The sequence below is a fragment of the Peromyscus maniculatus genome, chromosome 9 (assembly GCF_049852395.1).
Source record: "Peromyscus maniculatus bairdii isolate BWxNUB_F1_BW_parent chromosome 9, HU_Pman_BW_mat_3.1, whole genome shotgun sequence".
NCBI lineage: Eukaryota > Metazoa > Chordata > Mammalia > Rodentia > Cricetidae > Peromyscus > Peromyscus maniculatus.
This window is the reverse complement of record NC_134860.1, coordinates 75,547,544-75,568,453: the sequence shown is the minus strand read 5'-3', so window position 1 is coordinate 75,568,453 and position 20,910 is coordinate 75,547,544. Positions and strand designations below refer to the sequence as shown.

The 20,910-nt window shown below is 44.6% G+C and overlaps 1 protein-coding gene across 9 annotated transcripts in view; it reads right to left on the bottom strand.

The window, feature by feature from the left end:
- The window catches only part of Enox1 (ecto-NOX disulfide-thiol exchanger 1), a 565,632-nt gene that overhangs the window by 214,567 nt on the left and 330,155 nt on the right, over window positions 1–20,910 (bottom strand). For all 9 annotated transcript variants that reach the window (XM_076545410.1, XM_042285220.2, XM_042285223.2 and 6 more), the window contains one exon: window positions 784–930. In XM_076545410.1, coding sequence (XP_076401525.1) covers window positions 784–856 — 73 coding nt within the window. In that variant the 5' untranslated portion in view covers window positions 857–930. The remainder of the gene's footprint in view (window positions 1–783; window positions 931–20,910) is intronic.

Below are 20,910 nucleotides of genomic sequence, written 5' to 3'. Positions count from 1 at the left end.
GGGCATAAGGAAGTGCATTCATGGAACTTTCTAGAAGGGAACTTGATGACACGGAATCCGTATTGTTTGCAGCATGCCAGAAAAGAGGACCTCTGGGGAAGAAATGAAGACTCACTTTGCTCTTCTCTGTGAGGCAACACTTGCTAAGAGACAAGGTCTAGAAGAAAGCAGTGGGCAGTCAACTGCCTAGCAGAGCAAGCTGGATAAATGCATCTGTTTCCGAGCATTATGCTGGTCCGGGCGTCCCTTCTGACTAACCATCCAACAAGAAACCACTTGCCAAGGACTAGAACAGGTCCTGGTTGGGTTGGTAAGGTGATCGCTGAAGCACAGTTCCTCTAAGGGAATGCACGTGTCCATCTAAAATGACTTTTTTTTTTTTTTAGAATATTCCTTTATCATTATTTTATTTTTTTTTTAAAATTGTAATAACATAGTTTCCGCCTTCCCTTTCCTCCCTCCAGCCGCCTCCCATAACCCCCTCCTTGCTGTCTTTCAAATTCATGGCCTCTTTTTAGAGTACCCCTTATAAATACTGGCTAATAAAACCAGTAAATAAAATTAGAAAACAAATGGCAGAAATTAAATTAAAAAAAAGGAAACTGGAAAACTGTGATAAATTTGATTTAGCACTCTTTTTTTTTTCTTTTCTTGAGTTTCATAGCCTCCTCCTGTCCCCAGGCTCTGGCCCCTGATTCAACACTGATTTTCATGGTTGAGCAAGCTTTCCGGTAAAAACGCAAAAGATCTCTTTTGTGTCTCCCACTGGCCACCAACCTTTACCTGCTGCCATCATCTGAGGGAGCTCCTGAGGACACTGGGCAATGCTCTCGAAGGCAGCCGCTGCATCTACCATTGAGTTACAAGCACCATGGGGCGCCTGCGTGCTTTGACAGCTGAGCGGAGGGTCCCCTCGGACAGCATTGGACTCTGCAGGAGAGGAGAGGACTGTGGTTAGGAAGGGGCATTCGCAGTAAAGAGTAACGGACTGCTGTCTATTTCAACAGAGAACGGAACACAAAGAACCACTTCTAGCGTTGGGGACATTACTCAGGTGCTGACTGCTGACCCGCAGTGTTGTGGCACGGTTCTCCGCTCAGGAGATTGTATGGGTCACCTTATCACCTCCCCTGGCCCAGGGCCGGCGTCTCAGTGTGTCGGGGTTTAGTCTCCGGCCTCAGCCTCTGAGCCTTATCAGCACCAGCACAGCCTCTTCCACACACTGTACATCAATAGCCAGGGCGGACTCGGGCGAACATGATTTCTTTTCAAGTTAAAAAAGACATTAATTGATGTTGTTATTTTGGAAGACGGTCATCTGTGAAATGTATTCAAGGAGGACAAAAAGCGGGGAGGAAGAATCAAAAAAGCAAGGACCTCTTTTTCTGTAAGGCTGGCAAAGGAGCGAACACTCATCAGAAAAGGCAAGAGGAAAGACAGGCAGGGCCTGGCCTGGGGAGAAATGCACAAGGCTGAAGCAGCAGAGGCAAAACGTTTGTTTTTCAGTTCTATCAAATGATGAATTTAAGCCGCCCAAGTTTGTCTGGTCCAAATTTTTCCTCAGAATTACATGGCACACAGTGTGTATATGTATATATGTACGCATGCCTGTGTGTATCTATATTTATAGAGAGATATGTCTTTTGTTATACTCAAAGCGTTTTTCTAATAAATACGAATCACAATACAACACACAGCAAAGTTACAAAGGGCCTCTCTGTGACATTAATGATAAGATTATAATGCCGTTTCTCCACCCTTACAAATGCGAAAGCCAACCATGCGCACGTTCATCGTTTAAGTGACTTTTGCCAATTGCAAACCTGGATGAGCGACCTGAAGACTTTGAGATGACAACTAGAGTTAAATATTTGTTTTTGTTAGGTGTAAATTTACTGCCCCCCGCCCCCCCCCCCCCAGTCACATTTCCGTTCAGACTTTTAGATACTCTGGTTTTGGAGTATAGTTTGAGTATTTCAAGTTACATACAGTCTTTGATTCTTAGGGCCAAGTATCAGTAGCCCACTCCTTAATAAGCACAGTGAGGCCAGAAAGCTTCCTGCCAGTTCAGCTGAAATGCAAGCTCAGGTCTCAGTATCTCAAGGGTAGGCGCACAATGAGCATGCGGTTTTTGTAGTTCCATGAATCTTGCGCTGTCACTAAGAAGAACAAATGAGACGCTGGGGCATTTTTCTCCCAATTACCTCTCACCTAGCAGTGGATGATTCCAATTTGGGGAACAAACTGTATTCAGAACACAGACATCAAAACTTTCTGTTAAACACTAGCAGCAAATGAATCTAGAAAGTGCTGATGGATTGTACAATTATCATAGGCAACAAATAGCACAAGACAGATTCTTTACATATAAACCAAGTTCAGCAAATACTTAGCAAGCCTGAGTGTAGGCCCTGTCCACTCATCAGCACTTTGGCAACGCCCCAGAGTCCTTTTCTCTCTGCTCCAACCCTTTCAGGGCACCAAGGCAGAGCCAGACGAGCATGTCTCATTCCTCTCTTCAATGGCCCTGTAGTGGAGCAGCCTCGGATCACCACAAGGTCACTATTTGTCTTACTTGGCTCTCTAAATGAAGTGTGGTTGGCTCCCTTCCTCCAGCTCAGATCTCTGCAAATGGACATCAATCACACAGTTTTCTTCCTGTCTAATGAGTTTGCAGTTCTGGAACACTCTATCAGAGAATATCTCCTTACCTTGTCGGCTTTATGGCTTGTGCCTCTCCGGCTACGCTTAACCTTGACTTTTTCTACAGTGTTACAGGGATGGCACTAGCTTGTCTTGGCTCCACACTGTCTGTCCCACTGGTAATTCTCCCTGTGGAGGTTGCGGCTCTATACAGGGGTATCAAAGACCCTGGGGGCCCATGGCCTCTATCTACATCTTACACAGCTACCTTAACAAACTGCTGCCATTTCAAAAAGATCGCTTTATTAGCAGGTTGTGGTTAGTAAACTTTCATTTATCCCTATCTTGAACTCTGTGACTTTCAATTTATTATAGCTCTCCAGTTTCCCAACCCAATGGTTTTAATTACATACAACTTCATGTGGCTATTAGGTACCTAGGCTGGTGTCTCTGAAGCAAGTTCATTCCTACCAGGTACTTCCAGTGGTCTCAAGACTGACAGGACACTTTTTAAAATTTTAAGCTGATTTGGTCACATGGACTTGAACAAAGAGGAATACTGTAAATATTAATTACTACCTGGTAATTTATGAATGGATGCAAGAGTGACTTTTGTACTCTGTGAACACTTACTCTTACTGTTGGATCCCGGCCCCTTTAAACCATTCAAGACAGCGATGCTTAATTGATCATTCAAATCAACTTCCCTGCCTTCGTTTTCTTATTTCTAAACTATAGGAAAGATTAATATTTCTTAATGATGTTTATTTACACACAGATACAGGGAGCTAAGATTTACAGCTAATAAAGTACTTTGAATATAGTAGGTGATAATTATTGTTATTTTATTTGGAAGTGCGGTGTTTCTATTAAGGTATCCTGGGATCTTTGTGTTCTGGTGTATAATTATGTAATTAATTATAAAACAGTGAATAACACTTGATATTTCTAAAAGTAAGTGCTGCCCTAGTTTTCTGTACCACACCTAAATTGTAGCAGGCTGTTTCATTCCCCACAATTCCTTTGTAAAATAGCATCATATAAAAGATGGATGATTTTTTTTCCCCTCCAGCTTTTCCTTTCTATGCAAATACAAAAGCTTTTAAGAGCTTCCTGACAAATTATGAAATTGGCGGTTTCTGCTTACAGGGTTTACTGAGGGATTATTATTATAAAGCAATCAGATGTACAGAGTGTCAAGAATAACAGGAGAGCTCTGCCTGGGCGTAATGGACCTCCAACCTGTTCTTTAGTGAAAGATACTGAAGGCAGAAATCTTACACCTAATTTCCCAAATGTTTAACAAGATACATTTGGCTCAGTACTTCACTGGGTTATATCAACTGAACAAAAATGTCTTATCAAGCCTACAAGAGCACTCTAGTTCAGGAGAAGAATAGGCTGCTTCTACTTGGGAAAGTGTAGTGCCTTCTAGTCCTTTCTAACTCTATACATACTAAGGACAAATATTTTAAAGAAGAAAATCCACCTGTGGCTTTCCACAAAAAGGAGTTTCCTGTTAAAAGGGACAACAATCAGCTGGGTTTTCAAAATATTTGATTAAGAAAATAAATTTACTTGACCTAATTCCTTAGACTCATGCCTACTTTAATAGAAAAACCATTACAATGAGAGAATAGGCTTTATTAATGTCTTTGAATGAGATCAAAGCAAACTTACGTTACATGATAGCTGAAGCCTCATTTGTTAGGAACTCTTTATTAGCTATAGTTTACGTGTGTGCTAAAAGGTTGCGTTTTCATCCCAGATTCATGTCTTTCCATCGCTAAGAACCTATCTACTATTGGTGTTCAGCAGGACACCTGCTGACCATTTCATCGTTTAGAGAGACATTTCACAGATTAAAATGGGATATCGTACAACTAGACATATGCTGTGCATATGTTAGTGTCATGTTTTTAAAACAACTATGGCAACATGGGAGGTGCTTTGCTGATCCTACTGGAGCACCAGGGAACTCCAGAGCAACCTTTCCATTAAAGAACCACTAGAAAGCTGTGTGTTTTACATTTGTCTTGTAAATTTGTTTTCTTTTCGCAAACAGAGACCACAAAGACAAGCTCTGCAGAGTGTTTTTCCACTGTTTTCTAAGGTGAACATGTCATCTTCACTACTGAGTGTTTCACTGCTCAGAAGATGAGAGGAATCTGTAAATTCTGGGACAGAATGAAACTGCTCTTTAAAACATGGTTTTAAAAGGGGCGGGGAGGGGGGGTAGTGGTGGAGAGATGTAGAGATGGCTCACTGGTTAAGAGCACTGGCAACTCTTCCAGAGGACCCAGGTTTGAAACCCACATGGTGTATCGCAACTATCTGTAATTCCAGTCCCAGGGAATCTGATGTCCTATTCTGGCCTCCAGGGGTACTACATATGTGTGGTGCACGGACAAACATACATGCAGACAAACACTCATACACATGCAAAAACAACAAGAAGAAAGGAAAACAAACAACCTAAATACATTCCTGCATGCAAACACTTAAATAACAAAACAAACAACAACCCAAAAACATGGTAAGAACATACAAAAGCTAACACTTTTCACGGTCTCTGTTTGCGAGAAGGGATCAGTGGTGGCCACCATCATAGAGACAGGTCACTAATCAAGCCACAGAATATCAGATGGTTCACAGGAAAGTATCCAATGTCAATCACAATGACCTTGAAGAAAGATGCCATTTGTGTTCTTAGGGAAGAAGACAGGAGATGTGGACTCTCTTCTCTATGCTCCCATGGCACTCTGTTCTAGCTCTACTCTCTAATCAACTCTAAGCTCAGGGTGATTAAGACGATTCATCAGGTTTGCCCACCCTGAAGCTAGCAAGCACAACACATCGTGCAGAAATACCAGCAAACTCTTACATTGCTTCTTAATTCTTCTGAGTATTGGGAACACTTTGAAATAGCTTAAAAGTGGTAAGGAAGAGATGGATGATAAGAGATAACCTAAACTCCTAGATGAAAAAATATTATGAAGTTTTTAAGTCTGGGAAATATACAGGATTCTGACTGCTTATTAATGATCACTATCTGTTAATTAGTGTCAAAGAAGAAAACTAAGGTTTTGATGGAGAGCTTTAGGTAGAACAAATTGATGGGGAGATCTGTTAAGCAGTATTATCCTTTAAATTTTGCATTTATTTATTTTATGTGTATGAGTGTTTGCCTGCACATATATGTACGTGTACCATGTGCATCCCTGGTGCCTGCAGGGTCAAAAGTCAGTACCAGAGCCCCTGGAACTGGAGCTATGGATGGTTGGTTGTGAGCCATACGTAGGTACTGGGAACCAAATTAGGGTCTTGCGCAAGAGCAACAAATATTCTTAACCACTGAGCCAGCTCTCCAGTTCCTCTACCCTGCCACAAGTAGTGACACTCTATTAAACAAAGTTAAGAGGATCCTTCTTCGAAATGAGGAGAATGCAGAGGCCACTGCTTGCAGAGGTGAATCCAGGGAGGGCAAACCAGGTCACAGCTCCCATCAAATCCATAGAATTGAACATTCTCCTTTAACAACCCTCCATTCCTTGTACAGTGATAAAATCATTGCAGACTTTTCATAACTGTCAGGTTACACATTCCCATCACAGTGTACCTGTGAAGAGAGACCATCTCCACTTCACACATTCTTCCCTCAGTGTTCTCTTTATGACAAAAAGGCTAAGGAGTTACGGAATCGTTCCCCTGTGCCAGCATTCTGTGCCTTTCATGGACCAGTGCTTCTCGCTCCACAAATTCAGCTCCCCTCTTCCTGAGCCCTTACCTGAAGAATGGATCTAAGTGCAGACACAGCTAACTCCCCTTTCACTGCTAGAATCAGTCAACACTAAACTGAGGATGATTAAGTCAACTTGTCAATCTCCAGCAAGAATGCAGAAAATGGCAGGATCTCCCCCTCACCGCTTCCACGTAAATATTATCTATCTATACACTTTCAAATGCACGTGTACATGGGAAGAGGAAAGGAAATGTAAAGAAAAAAAAGGAGCATCACCACCAGTTTGATGCCAGGGCTCAATCCCAAGGCGTGGAGGTTTGAAAGCTAAAGAATACAATAGGGAGAATGTTTCTCAGAAGCAAAAATAAAGATGGACTTTAAGTGTCAGAAAAAAATAATTTAGGAGAAATATGTCAGAGAATACAAGACGAGCTTTTGGTGCCCCCAACAAGTCATCTGCTGGGATTTTAGGTCCCAAATCTCCCCCAGTGCAGGGTCAAGGGTGGGTTATCACGATACATTCCCTTTGTGAGGTTTCTTGCAGCTGCTGTTCGAAATAGCCCAGATCTATAAATAACTGCATCTCCAGGCCCACTAACCAGTACATTAGCATGACAGAGGCATAAATGTATAGTAGGAAGGAGGTGAAATCATTGGAAGAAAGGAGTTTCAATTTGGCATGTACCACAGAAGATGAAAAGCAGATCTGGCCAGTTCTCAAACACTACATTCCATTATGGGGACTGTGATTATATCCTCCATTTTTCTACCTTGTCAAGCAGCCAATTTTAAGCTGTAAATCATCTTCCTTTTATCTTAGGTAAGTAATGATCACAGAATGGGTGAGGTATTACCTCACCCTCAACATGTTGTCTGTCTCCAAGAGAAGGGCACACAAAGATGGACAGGCAAGGAGGCAGGCAGGTGGATAGGCAGGCAGGCAAGAAGAGGAAGGCAGGTTCCTCTGAAATCATACAATCTAATAACATGACCAAAAGAGACTTATCCATCTAAGTAAACAAACATGAGTAGAAGAGCAAAACCAATTACTTTTTGACACAAGAAAAACACTATTCAACATTTTAGATCTGTGTGTGTGTGTGTGTGTGTGTGTGTGTGTGTGTGTGTGTGTGTCCATGTATGTCGAGAAATGACAGGTACAATTATTTTTCTCAGGAATCCTTTGCTTTTCAAAAAGGCTACACTCCCTATTTCTAGACTGAACAAATAATCAAAGAGCAATCTAAGACCTTCTGGAAAAAGCACTATTCTTTCCACTAAAAACAGAAAGGAAAGAGGACCTGTGTACTCTCATAACCATCTATAACTTTTAGGTCTCTGAAGACAGCTTCTAAAAGCCATGACCTTCCACACAGAGACCACTTCAGGTTTCCTGGAAAGGATAATGTTATATTTGAAGACTAATTGTAGAAAATACAATAGCTCAACCAGTCCCCTTGTGGACAGATGTCAATCAACACCCTCCATACACTATCTGTTCTCTTGAGTTGCTTTCTACCTTCTAAATATATCAATATTAAAATAATTAGCATTGTTCTACCCTGATGGTGAGTGAGTTGTTAAAAGAAGCACCATCACCAGTAAACCTGAGCCTGGATGGATGAGCCCTCATTATAGCAGAGCCCTTGAGATTCACGACGAACACACCTCAGTTCACAGAGCACCATGGTGTGCAGAATTAAATGGTACTTAAAATTCATCACTTCCAATTTCTCACAGTACAGAAATTTCCAAAATGTTCTCGACAGGTAGTTCCATTCCTAGCTCATGCTTGACCACCATTTCAAATAGTCCTAGGGTTGGACAAGTTCCCTCTCTACCTGTCCCCTCACATGGAGAAGAGATCCAAGTCTGACTTCTGGCCTCAGGCCTACTTCCACAGTAATGTGCAGCCTTAGAAAAAAATGTGCCAGCTCTCCCTGGAAGAAGGTCACTGGGTCTCCACCACCACCTAAGCAAGTCATAGCTACATTTATGAAGGTGAACGAGGACATAGCCAACTCCCTGCCACTGCTAAGCCCGTTCTGAATTTTCACTCTCTTTTTTCTTCAAATTCACATGTGGGGCTCCATGGAGTAAACCGACCAGAGAGCCATAGGTAAATGGAAGCTTTATCTGAAACAACACAGCCATGGGCTGTTGGGATTGAGCAAGAGAGAGAGCAGGGAAAGGCTCCTTTAGAAAAATGAGCCAATATCTGAGCAAGACTTCAGGCAGATTCTAGGCTTCAAAGACAGAACTATCAAAAGAGATGCATTCTTCATACTGAGAACATGGGCAAACACATTAAAGAATAATTTTACACATGTATCCTATGAAAATACTGTATCTGTCACATTCTTGTTGGCCACACTGATACACAGAAAACACTTTCTGCAAACATTACCTTCTTACAAAGGGGGGGGGAGAGAAAGGGGGGGAGAGAGAGAGGGAGCAGATCCTACAACATTGTCCAACCTCTGCTGTGGATGGCTCAGTGTTTTCATTATATACTCATTTATCCCTTGACCCATGCATGGAAAACAAATTAAGACACAAAGTGAAACATTTTAATTGTCCTGGGTAAATAACTGACCCCCAAATAGCTGCAAACCCTGGTAAATGAGTTATCTATTTCCAAAAAGCCCAGGGCAGAGCCCTGCTTGAGGCTATGGAAATCTACCTGCAATAAAATCCAGATCAGACCCTGACCAGCCTGAACCAGCCGCTCATCCTGCTTAACATTTCCTTTAGTAGAGTCACAAAGAACGAGTTAGTTACTCTTTAAGCTAATGGGTTCTTAATGATGTCATTGCAGCCCAATGAATAAAGCATTAGCCCTGTAGCCAAGATGCCCCGGGACTTAGAGACAGAGCAGCTCACACCTCTCCAATCCTCTGCTCTAGGCCAGAGGCCTAACTTTCTCCTCCTCTAAATTCCCACAGACACCTAGCTTTCTGTTCTCTGAAAGACCACCTATGGCCCTTGCTCTGGTGAGGAACAAGTGGGTAAGGGTAAGGATGGTGGAATTCACAGCTTCCAATCAAATAGTGTGCTTACTTCGTGGTGGCCCAGACAGAAAGCTTCCTGGCATTCTTAGGGAAATGAAGGGTGCACAAAGCCTGGTGCAGATGTAGCTGGGCATTTGCTAGAAGGTTCTAGTCTGGCAGGGAGCACTCTGAGGAAATGGGATAAGGCCCTGGTGCTGGTGGTTGTGTTCAGCAGGACTCACAGGGAGGCACCTGGGGGAGAGGGAGGCCTGTGGAGCTTGAACACAGTCAGGCTTCTGATGGTGGAGGTGTGTGTGTGTGGGGGGGGGAGTGCACACAGAAGTGCTTCTAAACTCTAGGAGTATATGTGATTCAGAAATTAGAAAGACTGTCTGGGAGCTGGAGTTGGAGCTCAGGGCTTGCCTCGAGTGCACAAACTCTGGGTTCAATCCTGAGCCCCAGCCCCATGTAAAACTGGCATGGTGGTGAAGCCTGTCGTCCCACCATTCAAGAGGAGGAGGCAGCAGGACCAGAAGCACAAGGTCGGTCACCTACTGAATAATGCTCAAGGGACGACTGTGACATTGAGGCAGGTTGAAGGTCACTGCCACACCTTTCTGCTCCAGTTCTAACAGGTCTGCCCCTATCTTGTCTGGCTTCCATTAAGGGTGTAGATGCACTACCCTCCACCCTCACCTTCTCTGAATCCATGAGAAGACACTGGCCCTTTAAGAAGCCAAACTGTTCCCTTAATCACTGTCAAGTGTTCTTCTTTATATGAAGAAGCAAAAGGGAAGGGTGGGGAGGGAGGTGTAAGTGGCAGGAGGGTTAGGAAGGGAGGGCAGAGGAGGGGATGAGGCAAAGATAACTGATGCTAAGGGTGCTTAGTACAAATACAGCTTTCAAAGAAGTTGGATGGAGGCGCCTTACACAGGAGGAGGATGCGCCCTCCGGAGCACAAATTATGAAACAAATATCCCAGTATCAAGTGTGGGATACCTTCCTAAAACTGGCCAGGGTCACCCCAAAGATGCTACTGCTTCAGGTTGCCTGGCAGAACTTGAAAATAAGCCCCTGTTGCTGTAGGTACCACATATGCTGGTTACAGGATATGGAGAAATCAAGCTGAAAGTGACCTGGAAGCTTCCTCTCTGCTGGCTACCTTTTATAGTGCTGGGAGGGGTGATGCAGGCTGCCTGGGGGAGAAAAGTCCATTAACAATAGTCTTAGCCAGCTGTGAACTCTGACAGCTATAATAACAAGCGGTCTGGGAAGACAGGCCCGTAGGTACAACTGATGGGGACAATCGATTGTTTGCTGATTGAAGGTAAAACCCCGCTCCACAAGAGAAAGGCATGCCCAGTGCGGTAAACCTGGGCAACAGTCCATGGCCAGGGAGGTCACAGGCCCCAGGAAAGAGCCTACTACTGTTAATTTGTTAACTGGGCCTAATATCAAACCGCCTTGTGAGCCTCCCATTCCCATCAATTAGTGTGTCTCTCGGCCCCCATCAGAGAACTTCTATTTGGAGGAGACAACAGTCAATGTCGAGACTCACAACTGCTCAAAGAACAGAGATAAGTGACTCTGGGGTGTTTGGCCTTGAGTGGGACACCTATATCACATCTCCCCACCAAAGGCTCGGGGGACACTCAGGGGTGGCAGGACTGTAGAAGGCAGAGGCTGGGCAGGACTGCTGCAAAACAGCGTCTTCTGGACACGACATGACCCATGGACTCCTAAGTCACTGCAGCGGCAGTTGCCCGCATCATTATGAGCTACAGAGATCTAGACAGTCAACATTTCATCCTGAGGCTCCGCTCCTCCCCCAGGGACCCTGACAGTTAGTGGTGGCAGCCAGATGGGGTGTGGCTTTGCTCAGTGGTGCAGTCCCTGTTAAGTTGTCCATGCTTCAAAATCCTCCCACCCATGCTCATGCGGGAACCCTATTTAACCTCAGTGGGTGACGCACACACAACAGACGCGAGGAGGAGGGGACAGGAAGTAGGGGGGTTCAGCAGGAAGAGAGAGGACTTAACAGGAAGTGGGGGGTTCAGCAGAAGGAAAGAGGACTTAACAGGAAGTGGGGGGTCAGCAGGAGGAAAGAGGACTTAACAGGAAGTGGGGGGTTTCAGCAGGAAGAAAGAGGACTTAACAGGAAGTGGGGGGTTTCAGCAGGAGGAGAAAGGACTTACCAGGAAGTAGGAGTTTTCAGGTGAAGGAAAGAGGACTTAACAGGAAGTGGGGGGTCAGCAGGAGGAAAGAGGACTTAACAGGAAGTAGGGGGGGTTCAGCAGGAGGAAAGAGGACTTACCAGGAAGTGGGGGTCAGCAGGAAGAAAGAGGACTTAACAGGAAGTGGGGGGTCAGCAGGAGGAAAGAGGACTTAACAGGAAGTAGGGGGGGTTCAGCAGGAGGAAAGAGGACTTAACAGGAAGTGGGGGGGTTTCAGCAGGAGGAAAGAGGACTTAACAGGAAGTGGGGGGTTCAGCAGGAAGAAAGAGGACTTAACAGGAAGTGGGGGTTCAGCAGGAGGAAAGAGGACTTACCAGGAAGTGGGGGTCAGGAGGAGGAAAGAGGACTTAACAGGAAGTGGGGGGTCAGGAGGAGGAAAGAGGATTTAACAGGAAGTGGGAGGGGTTTCAGCAGGAGGAAAGAGGACTTACCAGGAAGTGGGGGGGGGGTTCAGCAGGAAGAAAGAGGACTTACCAGGAAATGGGCGGGTTCAGCAGGAGGAAAGAGGACTTAACAGGAAGTGGGCGGGTTTTAGCAGGAGGAAAGAGGACTTAACAGGAAGTGGGGGGTTCAGCAGAAGGAAAGAGGAAGAGACAGGGTACTAGTAGGTGAAAGGGACAAATTTCTATACATATGTGTAGCTCTCAAGGAATTAAAAAATACATGAAAAAAAAAAAAGCAGACAAAAATCCCCTAAACCAAAAGAAGCCAGACATGTGGGAGCGGGAACGGCATTTGGAAGACTAGGCTCAGGAGAATCTCTTCCCTACCAGTCTTCAGGATGAAAGGGGCCACTGCCCCTGCCCCTGCCCGTTCCCTTAACTATGACTGCGTTATCCATTAGGCACTTGAGGCATGAGACACCCATAGTAATGTTGGAGACCTGAAAATGCTTTGTTCTAGCATACAGTGAAAAGTGCATTATTTAAAATAAAGTATTATTTCATTAAATATCCATAAATTTTGTATTAGGACAATTCTTGTCAAATTTAGCATTCAGATGGAAGTCATTACAGTTGAAATCATTTGTCAGCAGGCTTTCTCACTTTGCAGAATTCCTGAGTCCACACAATTATGGAGAAATCAGAGCTGATTTTAGATGAAAAGCCATAACTCCTAAGTGAATAATTTCAAACGCAAAATTATCAAACTCTCATCCAAAAATTCCTATAGGCAAATTACATTGTCAGATGTGAGTGCCATCCAGTCCTGGGGTAAGTAAGATATGGGGTGAGACCTGGGAGTGGGAAGCTGCTGAACTCCACCCAGGTTCAGGGCCCTCTCAGTCTCCTGCCTACGGAAAGCCTGTGAGGCAAAGCTCTACTTCCCCTCCACTCAACAAACGCAGTTCAAGGTCACATGCCGCCCCTAGCCCACCTCCAGTTCCGGGCCCATAAAGGGGAAGACAGAGGGAAGAGGACCACAGAGGGAGGCACAGGCCAACACTGAGCTGGAAAAACTCAGATATGAGAGGAAAACATCAGGCCTAGGGTCCTGAATATAATTTTCATGTTAGTTTAGGGTAATCATATTTATTTATGGTTTTATTATTTATAAAAAAGAAATTATGCTGAATGTGCTTTGTGGGAATTACAGAATATTGCTACTGCTACCACGGTTTATTTTCACAGCAAGATGGCTTAAACCCAACCTAAACAAATAGTCTAAAAGAATTCCCAGTGGTATTATCACATTTTCCCCTTTCTAGGCTTAATGAAAAAGATCTTCTGTTCTTCCAGTCCTCTGATATTCTTGTTCTGGAGCAATCCTAAATGTTACCGTTTGCTCTGAGATGATGTTTATTGCAGAATAATGACTTAAGAAACTACCCAGCAACTAGCGGTGCTTGAGCACCAGGGTGCAGGAAGCAGGGGCAGCCGGGAGCTGCAGTGGCTGTCCACTCCAAATGTCCACCAGCCCCCCGAATACTCTGGTGGTTAAGGCGGTTATTATACTAGTATGCACGGTAAGGGAGATGAGTGTTCCTACTTAACCAACCCATCAACTCAACAGTATGGGCAGGTTTTACCAACAGGTAAAACGGAGGTAAACAAAAGAGGTTAAGACACATAGCTAACAGGAAACAAAACCCATGATTTCCAGCTTTGTGAAAATACAGTCTCCTAACACCAAACCCTGCATCAGGAGGGATCACTGTCATTATTCAGACACTCCCCCCACCCCCGAACCCCCGACTCCAGCTTCCCTTTCCAACCATCGGCAATGCACTGTGCTGCCATGACAAAGCACCTGGAGGAGCAAGCGCAGGAAGCGGTTTTGGCTTGCGGTGCAGCGTGTCGTTTATCGTGGAAGGGACGGCGGTGCAGAGGCAGCCGCAGCCTGAGGCAACTGGGTACACCATCTCCCAGTCGGGGAGACATAGACACAGCTGCTGGGCTCACTGTCTCCTTTTAATGCGGTCTAGGACCCCCCCCAGCCATGGCAGGCTGCCGCCTACATTAAGGGTGGGCAGTCCCACCTCAATTAACTTAATTAGAAACTCCCTCACAGACACGCCCAGAGGCTTTTTTTTTATGGCGATTCTAAACTTCATCAAGATGACAATCAAGTTTAACTATCACAACTGACGATCCAAGGCCCTTGAGTTCCCAAGACCTGGAAACCAGATGGGCAGACCCAGAGCTTTACAATTCTACAGGCTGAGCGGTTAGGAGCCTGCTGCTCCAAGGGTTTAGACGCTAGAGACATGGCTCTAGGCAGTAAGGATGGAGGCTTGTTGCCCTGGGTTCTAACTATAGGTGGCCTCAGCATTTGGCGGCTGTGGTAATCTTAGTCTTTCAGCTATAGTAAGTGGTAGGGATTGGCAGCAGCAGTCAGCTGCAAAGCTGTTACTTGCTAGTGTTCCAGCCTTACGAACAGCCCTCCAGTGCTGGGACCCTTGCCTAACAACAGTGAATATTACAGTTCTTAGACCTAGGATGCCTGAGACTCTTGGTCCTTAAGACCACACAGCTTCCTGGAATGGTCCCCGCAACTCAGGTCTAGAGTTTCTCAGTGAAGGCTCCTCGAAAACCTTCCCATCTCCCTGCCTGTGTTCTCTGTCCTTTCTGCCTCAGTCACTCCCAAGACTTCTGCAGCCACCATCTCATTGCTACGGCTACTGTCACTGTTGGCACTGCTGTTGCGTGGGTGGGGGCCACCGAAAACTTTGCTGTCGTTACCAATCTGTAGCTGCTTCTAACGTCTGTGTGACGACGAGCACAGCTCACTCTACTAATAAGATCGAAGTCAGCAAGGCCTTTTAGTAGGCTTAATGCATAACGCCAGGGAACAGCAAGGGGGTGTCTCTTTGCTGACTCAAAACGCAGGCTGAAGAGCCTACGTATATGGCTAAGAAAGAGAAGGTGGCAAAGATGCTATCAATCATGGCAGTCGATTTGGAAAGTGAAGGGCTGCACTGGTACCGGCCAAGGGCCAGGCCTTCTCGTGGGCCACTAAAGGAAGTTTTCCCCTTTGTGCAGCGTGGGAAGGGATTTAGGGTCATCTAGAGTTCACCACAGTTGTGGTCCTGCTAGAGCCTTCTAGAGCCAGAGGTGTGTTTTGAAGCAAGCAAATATGCTTGTTGAACAGCTTCTGCAAGGTGTCCATGGAATGTTCAAAGCAGCAAGTGCTGGCATATGCTGACAGCTTGGCTGCTACGCCTTAACTCAAGACAGCCTGGGCATCAGGGAAGGGCTATATAGATAGACTGGTGTGAAAAATGGATGAAGTGTATGTCTAGAGAGAGAGACAGAGATGGGAAGTGAATCTGTGGTCATCAGGGACTGCCTGGGACTATTCTCCTGGGCTGGGAAGTCAAGTCAGGCCATTATTATTTTCCCTCATCTCATCAGACTCCTCCCCCTTTCCATCTGATTTCTTTCTCTTGTACCCAGTACAGTCTAGCACAAGCAATCTCATTATACTGGCAGCTATGAGGCCTGGAATGTACTTCTCCTTCCAACAGAAACCATAAACAAGACCTGCAGAAACGGGGAATGGGGGATTCTAAGAATTCCTAAGCTGAGTAAGGTAGAACACCCAGATTTTATAATAATTACTATTCTAAGGGATGACCATCAGTCCCAAGACTCTGGAAACAAAAGTCTGTGTTAGTTAAGAAGAGACAAACTTGAATCAGAGATCTCCTATGTGCTTGGTAGAGTTATTGCCCATTGTGGAAGCTAAAAAATTTAATCAGAGATCTCCTATGTGCTTGGTAGAGTTATTGCCCATTGCGGAAGCTACTTCTTCAGTCCCTGTGAAGAGAAACTGGTCTGGGGACAACATTCTCTTGGCCTCTCCTAGGCAGTGTGCGAAGCAGTTTGGGAGCACAGACATGCAGATCAGAGGGGGGCTCCTGTCACAGGCCCCCTGTGAGCCCCTTTCCTGAGCTCTTCCACTTGATGCTTTTCAATTCTCATCTCCGGAGGCAGTGGAGGGGTTGACATACACTGCGTTTCGTATGAGTTGAAAGAATGAAACATCACTTGCAGAACTGCCAGCTCCTGTGACAGCTGAAATCCAGATCTCCCTAAGACAGTCTTCCCCGGATAATACTCTTGATCACGTGACTACGCAGCCTTTATTGCAACTCATCCGCTCCCACCCTGCAGAAAGTATGTATTCTGGTCTCTATGGCTTTCCCGCCCACGCTGTGGGTTGACTCACTGCCGGCAGGGTGATGGATGAGGTGAGCTGAGCCTGTGTGTGGCAGGGTTTGGAAGCTGCACCGCCAATTTGGTTTTTGTAAACATTTTGGTTCAGAAGATCTTACTAGGGAAAGCATGGTAGTGTGATTTTGACGTCTCAATCGAAAACCCAGAATTCAGGACATTGGCCATCCACGGCAGGAACCTTTAGGATGCATCACACACTTGGGAATCAAGTAGTTGAGCAGGCTACATAGAAAGTGGGCAAACTTGAGAAAATGTGAATTAATAGCAAAAATGTGGTGCAAAATAAAATGGCCAAGTTGAAGCTGCATCTTCACCATCAGAATTGTATTGAGCTAAAACTGTTTTTCAATTTGCAAGCTCCCTGCCAAGCTCCAATGTAAAAGTTTACAGGAGGAGAAAAGGTGATTTCTAAAATTTATTTACCATAGCACAACCACTGTCAGTTTATATAGGAAGTTGGGAGAAGCACACTCCTCCACCCAAATGATCACAGTTTCGGCAGACTCAGTTAAAATTCTAGTTTATGGTAGCCACCAGTTTCCCTGTACAGTCACAGCTCGTTTACCTGGGGGCTGTTTATGTATCATTGCACCATTCCGTGAGTGTGCGAGTATCATGGAGGAGATTCACAGGCCTAGACAGACTAGGGCAGCTACTGAGCGACCGAGAAACCAAGGAGACATGAGGTGCCTGGAAGGTGGCAGTGACCCCTTGGGACAGGAATGAGAAGAAGTGTTTTCTGTTTTCCTCAGCTTATGGCTCCACAGTACACCCCATTCTGTGCTTCTATGACTCTTATTTATGGTACAAGGAGAAGGCAGATGTAGATTCCATGTTTTGTACTTAGCTGCCAGCACACACGACACATTGCTTTACAGCAACTTTGGTAAGTAGAGGGATTACACTCAAAGATAATGAGAGTGCAATATTATACACTATCAGTAGAAGGATTATACTCAAAGTTAAGGAGATCACTGTCTTATACACTATACATAATTGTGTGTGGGCTGCCCTTAGCACTGGCCCTAGTGAAGAATATGTCTTAAGTTACAATCTTGGGATGGCTGTATCCACTATCACTATACAAGAGGAAATTATCAGCTAGGTTATATTTTTATGGGGCCATCATTTTTTATGTAACCTAATGTTGACTGAAGCATTCCTAAGGATGCCAGACAATATTTCGATTTTCCTGATGCGAATACACAAAAACATAAAGGAGAGGCAAGAAAGGCTCAGCATGGGGACCACCTCACCAAAATGGCTGCTAGCACTATTTGTCTCATCCATTTCCAGCAAATACCATGTGCAGTATGATCCATGGCCTGGCATTCTGATCTGGCCATTTGAGAGGAGGGAAGGAAGAGCCTGGGCGTAGAAGGACAGTGTCTTCTGTGGGCTCCCAAAGGCACCTACTTGTTGACAGCCACTGACACACTCAGGAGTTGCTGAGATGAGGAAGTTGCAGCAACAGGAGGATGCAGGGTGTGGGGTAAGGCTGGTGTCCCCGTCCATTAGGTGTGTGTGCTGAAAGAGCAAGGGGGGGTTCTTGTCTGTCTGGGGACTCTTTCTGTTTACATTCATCATGTCTCTCTTTCTCCATTTCATTTTTCTTTGACTGCTCTTCAGAGAACATCTTTCTAGACGGGAGTGTTTTGAAATTCTGATCAGAATGGTAGTGGGAAAGAGCTGGGAAAAAAAATGGAGATGCCAGTACTCATGTGACACATTCTCAAACCCTATGAATTTTTAATGAAGAAACAATGTCCGCAATTAGATTTGAAATGAGGTTTTCTTTGTGGGTGCTCTTACAGTAAGTGGGCTGCGGGTAGATTTTACTTTATATTCTGTAGACGATATCAACGCAAAAACCACTCTGATTTAATAGAAAATAAAAGCAAATTGTTGATTGTTCACAGCGTTTTCCCCCTCTACATTTAACAGAAGTGTGACAGTTTTTAAAATTGTTTTCCATTTTATTTAAATGCCACATGTATGCCAGCCCATTCGGCAGTACAGAATGTGACTTCCGTCATGACCTGAAACTGTCCCTTTGCATGGTAGGGGGATGGTTTTATTTGTCTGATTTGTTTTAAACTATAAAAATAACTAGTGAATGTAGGCCTCTGGGAGGAAGGTATTAAACTTTGCCATTTGTAAACCTAGGCATCTCAAATGACTATAAGATAATTTAATAGTTGAGAGCAAAAGACAGAAGAAAAAAAGCAATGGCTACTTCATTTGCAATTTGACACCGAAGCTTGCTTAGCTCTCATCTTCAGATGGCTGCAGTTTTGACTACAGTCATGCATACAAGCAGCTTCCTACCGTGTTTACATGGTCTCCAAGGCCCTTCAGTGTCCGGCTGCCAGTTACCTCTACAAGTTCAAGTTCTATGACTTCTCTGGAAGCATGGGCCTGCTAAGCTCCTGTGAGGCTGCCAGGCATGATCCTGGCTTGGCGATGCTGCACATGCTCCCCAGGGTGCCTGTGGATAAGCTATCTTCCTCCCATTAGCCCAGTTCTGTTGACACCACCCAAATCCTTGCTCTTGGACCAGAATGGCCTCTATTTACAACCGCAAGCTCAGTTACCCTCCATCTTTCTATAAGCCTTATTTTTCTTTATAGATTTCTTAGGATCTGAAGTTATATTACAAAGAGAGTTCCTTGGTAAATTAGTCTTCCATGGGGATAGGCTTATTTTTAATCATTTAAAAATGTTTCTTTGCGCTAAATTGCCACAAGCCAAAACAGTGCTTAATAGTATATACATAAATCCTCCTTCTCCCACACACTCAAATGTATTGATTTGACTGTGTGAATGCATATGCATACACACACACACACACACTGCATTACTTACATCTCTACTTTCTGTATTTCTGATGCTCATGCCTGTGGTCTTACAGATGCTGGAGGAAACTGGTTCTCCCAGGGATAGCCAGCTTCTCAGGACATCATATGGTCACTTGGGAGCTGCTCTACAAGTATGAACCAATGGACCAGGAGCCCACCATCTATCTCCCAAACAGCTTTCTGTTCTGGGGTTTTCAGGCTCCAAGCCACAGTTCTTGTTCCCATCATGCCAGGGCCAGGAACGAGGCCACTGGAGAGAGTGCCTCACCCCCAAATTCGCTTAAATTATCTGTCCTAGCCAATCCTAAACCTACGTTCTTTCCTGGGAAAGCACAGGAAAGGGTTCTTGCCTAGTGTTCCTCTCAGTTCCTTTCTTGAGATAGACAGAGTGCTGCCTCCCTAGTCTGTCCCACGCTTGCTGTAGTATGGCAAGATGTGTCCCCTCCTTTTGGGACCTAGTAACAGACCAGCTTCAGCAGTATCCTCATCTTCTGGCCTTCCTACTCCTACGGTAATAGCAATATATTAATAATAAAACCTACATTTAAAAATGCAAACATACAAACATATTGGCTGATTCACTTAAATAAATATAATTCGCTCTATCTTCAAGGAAAATGAAATGTAATCATCAGAAGTTATGGCCTGCTGCATCCACAAGAAATAAGATGACTCTGACATTTTAAAGACTTGTAGGTGATTTAGCCTCTACCTCACTCAGCCCTGAGATTAATTTATGTAGTTTTTTTTGTGGTTATTATTGTTGACTTTTAAAAAAGGGGGTATCATTAACTCAAGGGAATAGCCATGATTCTTTCATTCTGCCACAGAGCAATAATTAATCCCACACAACAAACATACTATGGACTTTGAATGACGTAACCATGTAGGTTTGTCAATTGTAGTCAATGTGCCACTTTGGTGGCAGTATTAATAATGGGGTGGGGGACCAATGCCTATCTGAGTACAGGAAGTATATGGGAAATTTCTTTACCGTCTGTTCAATATAACTATGAACTTCAAAGTGGTCTAGAAAAATAAGATCTTTAAAAAGAAAAAATAAACATTCTCATACCTGTATTTATTAATTCTCGTTAAATATAAGGAAATAAATTCTGCTCTCACTTTTCAAATTATAGCTAGTTCTAAAAATAAAGATGGCACATTTCCAAGCCTTGGGGCATTCAGTGAGTTTTTCAGCCCATTATAAAACAGTTGTTCCCCTTTCATTCCAAAGCCACGGTTCATGTTCCATGGCCCATTGGTCAGATGGCCACTGTTCTCTGTTGGAACACACCTCCAGCAGGGCTCAGCCAGGCCCGATAGGCGTACGGCAGTCACAGCAACTGATGCTGGGAAAACGACCTTTGATAGACTCTCATAAGTCAATTTGGAGGAATGTGCTGGGTGGTTACCCATTACAAGTAACTGGTAAGGACAAAGGCCGGAGGCTGAAGTCTTAGCGAAGTAGGATCCGGCCAGAAAGACATCAAGATGTCCACAGGAATGGCCAAAGCAGCTTCCAGCACGAACTGGAGCCTATGAGCCGCTAACCTTGGCACTAGACCCTGCAGAAGGACTTGACAGCCCAGGCACCTGTCTTCATCAGGCTGGATGCATGCCTGCTGAGTCAGGCTACAGAGCCACTGCCAAGATGGCCACACTGTGAAAACCACATATGCTGTAATGGAAATACTAGATCCCACTCTAGGCATTAGTAACAATGCAAGAGTAACTTTTCAGTTGCCATTGGAGAGGTTTTTA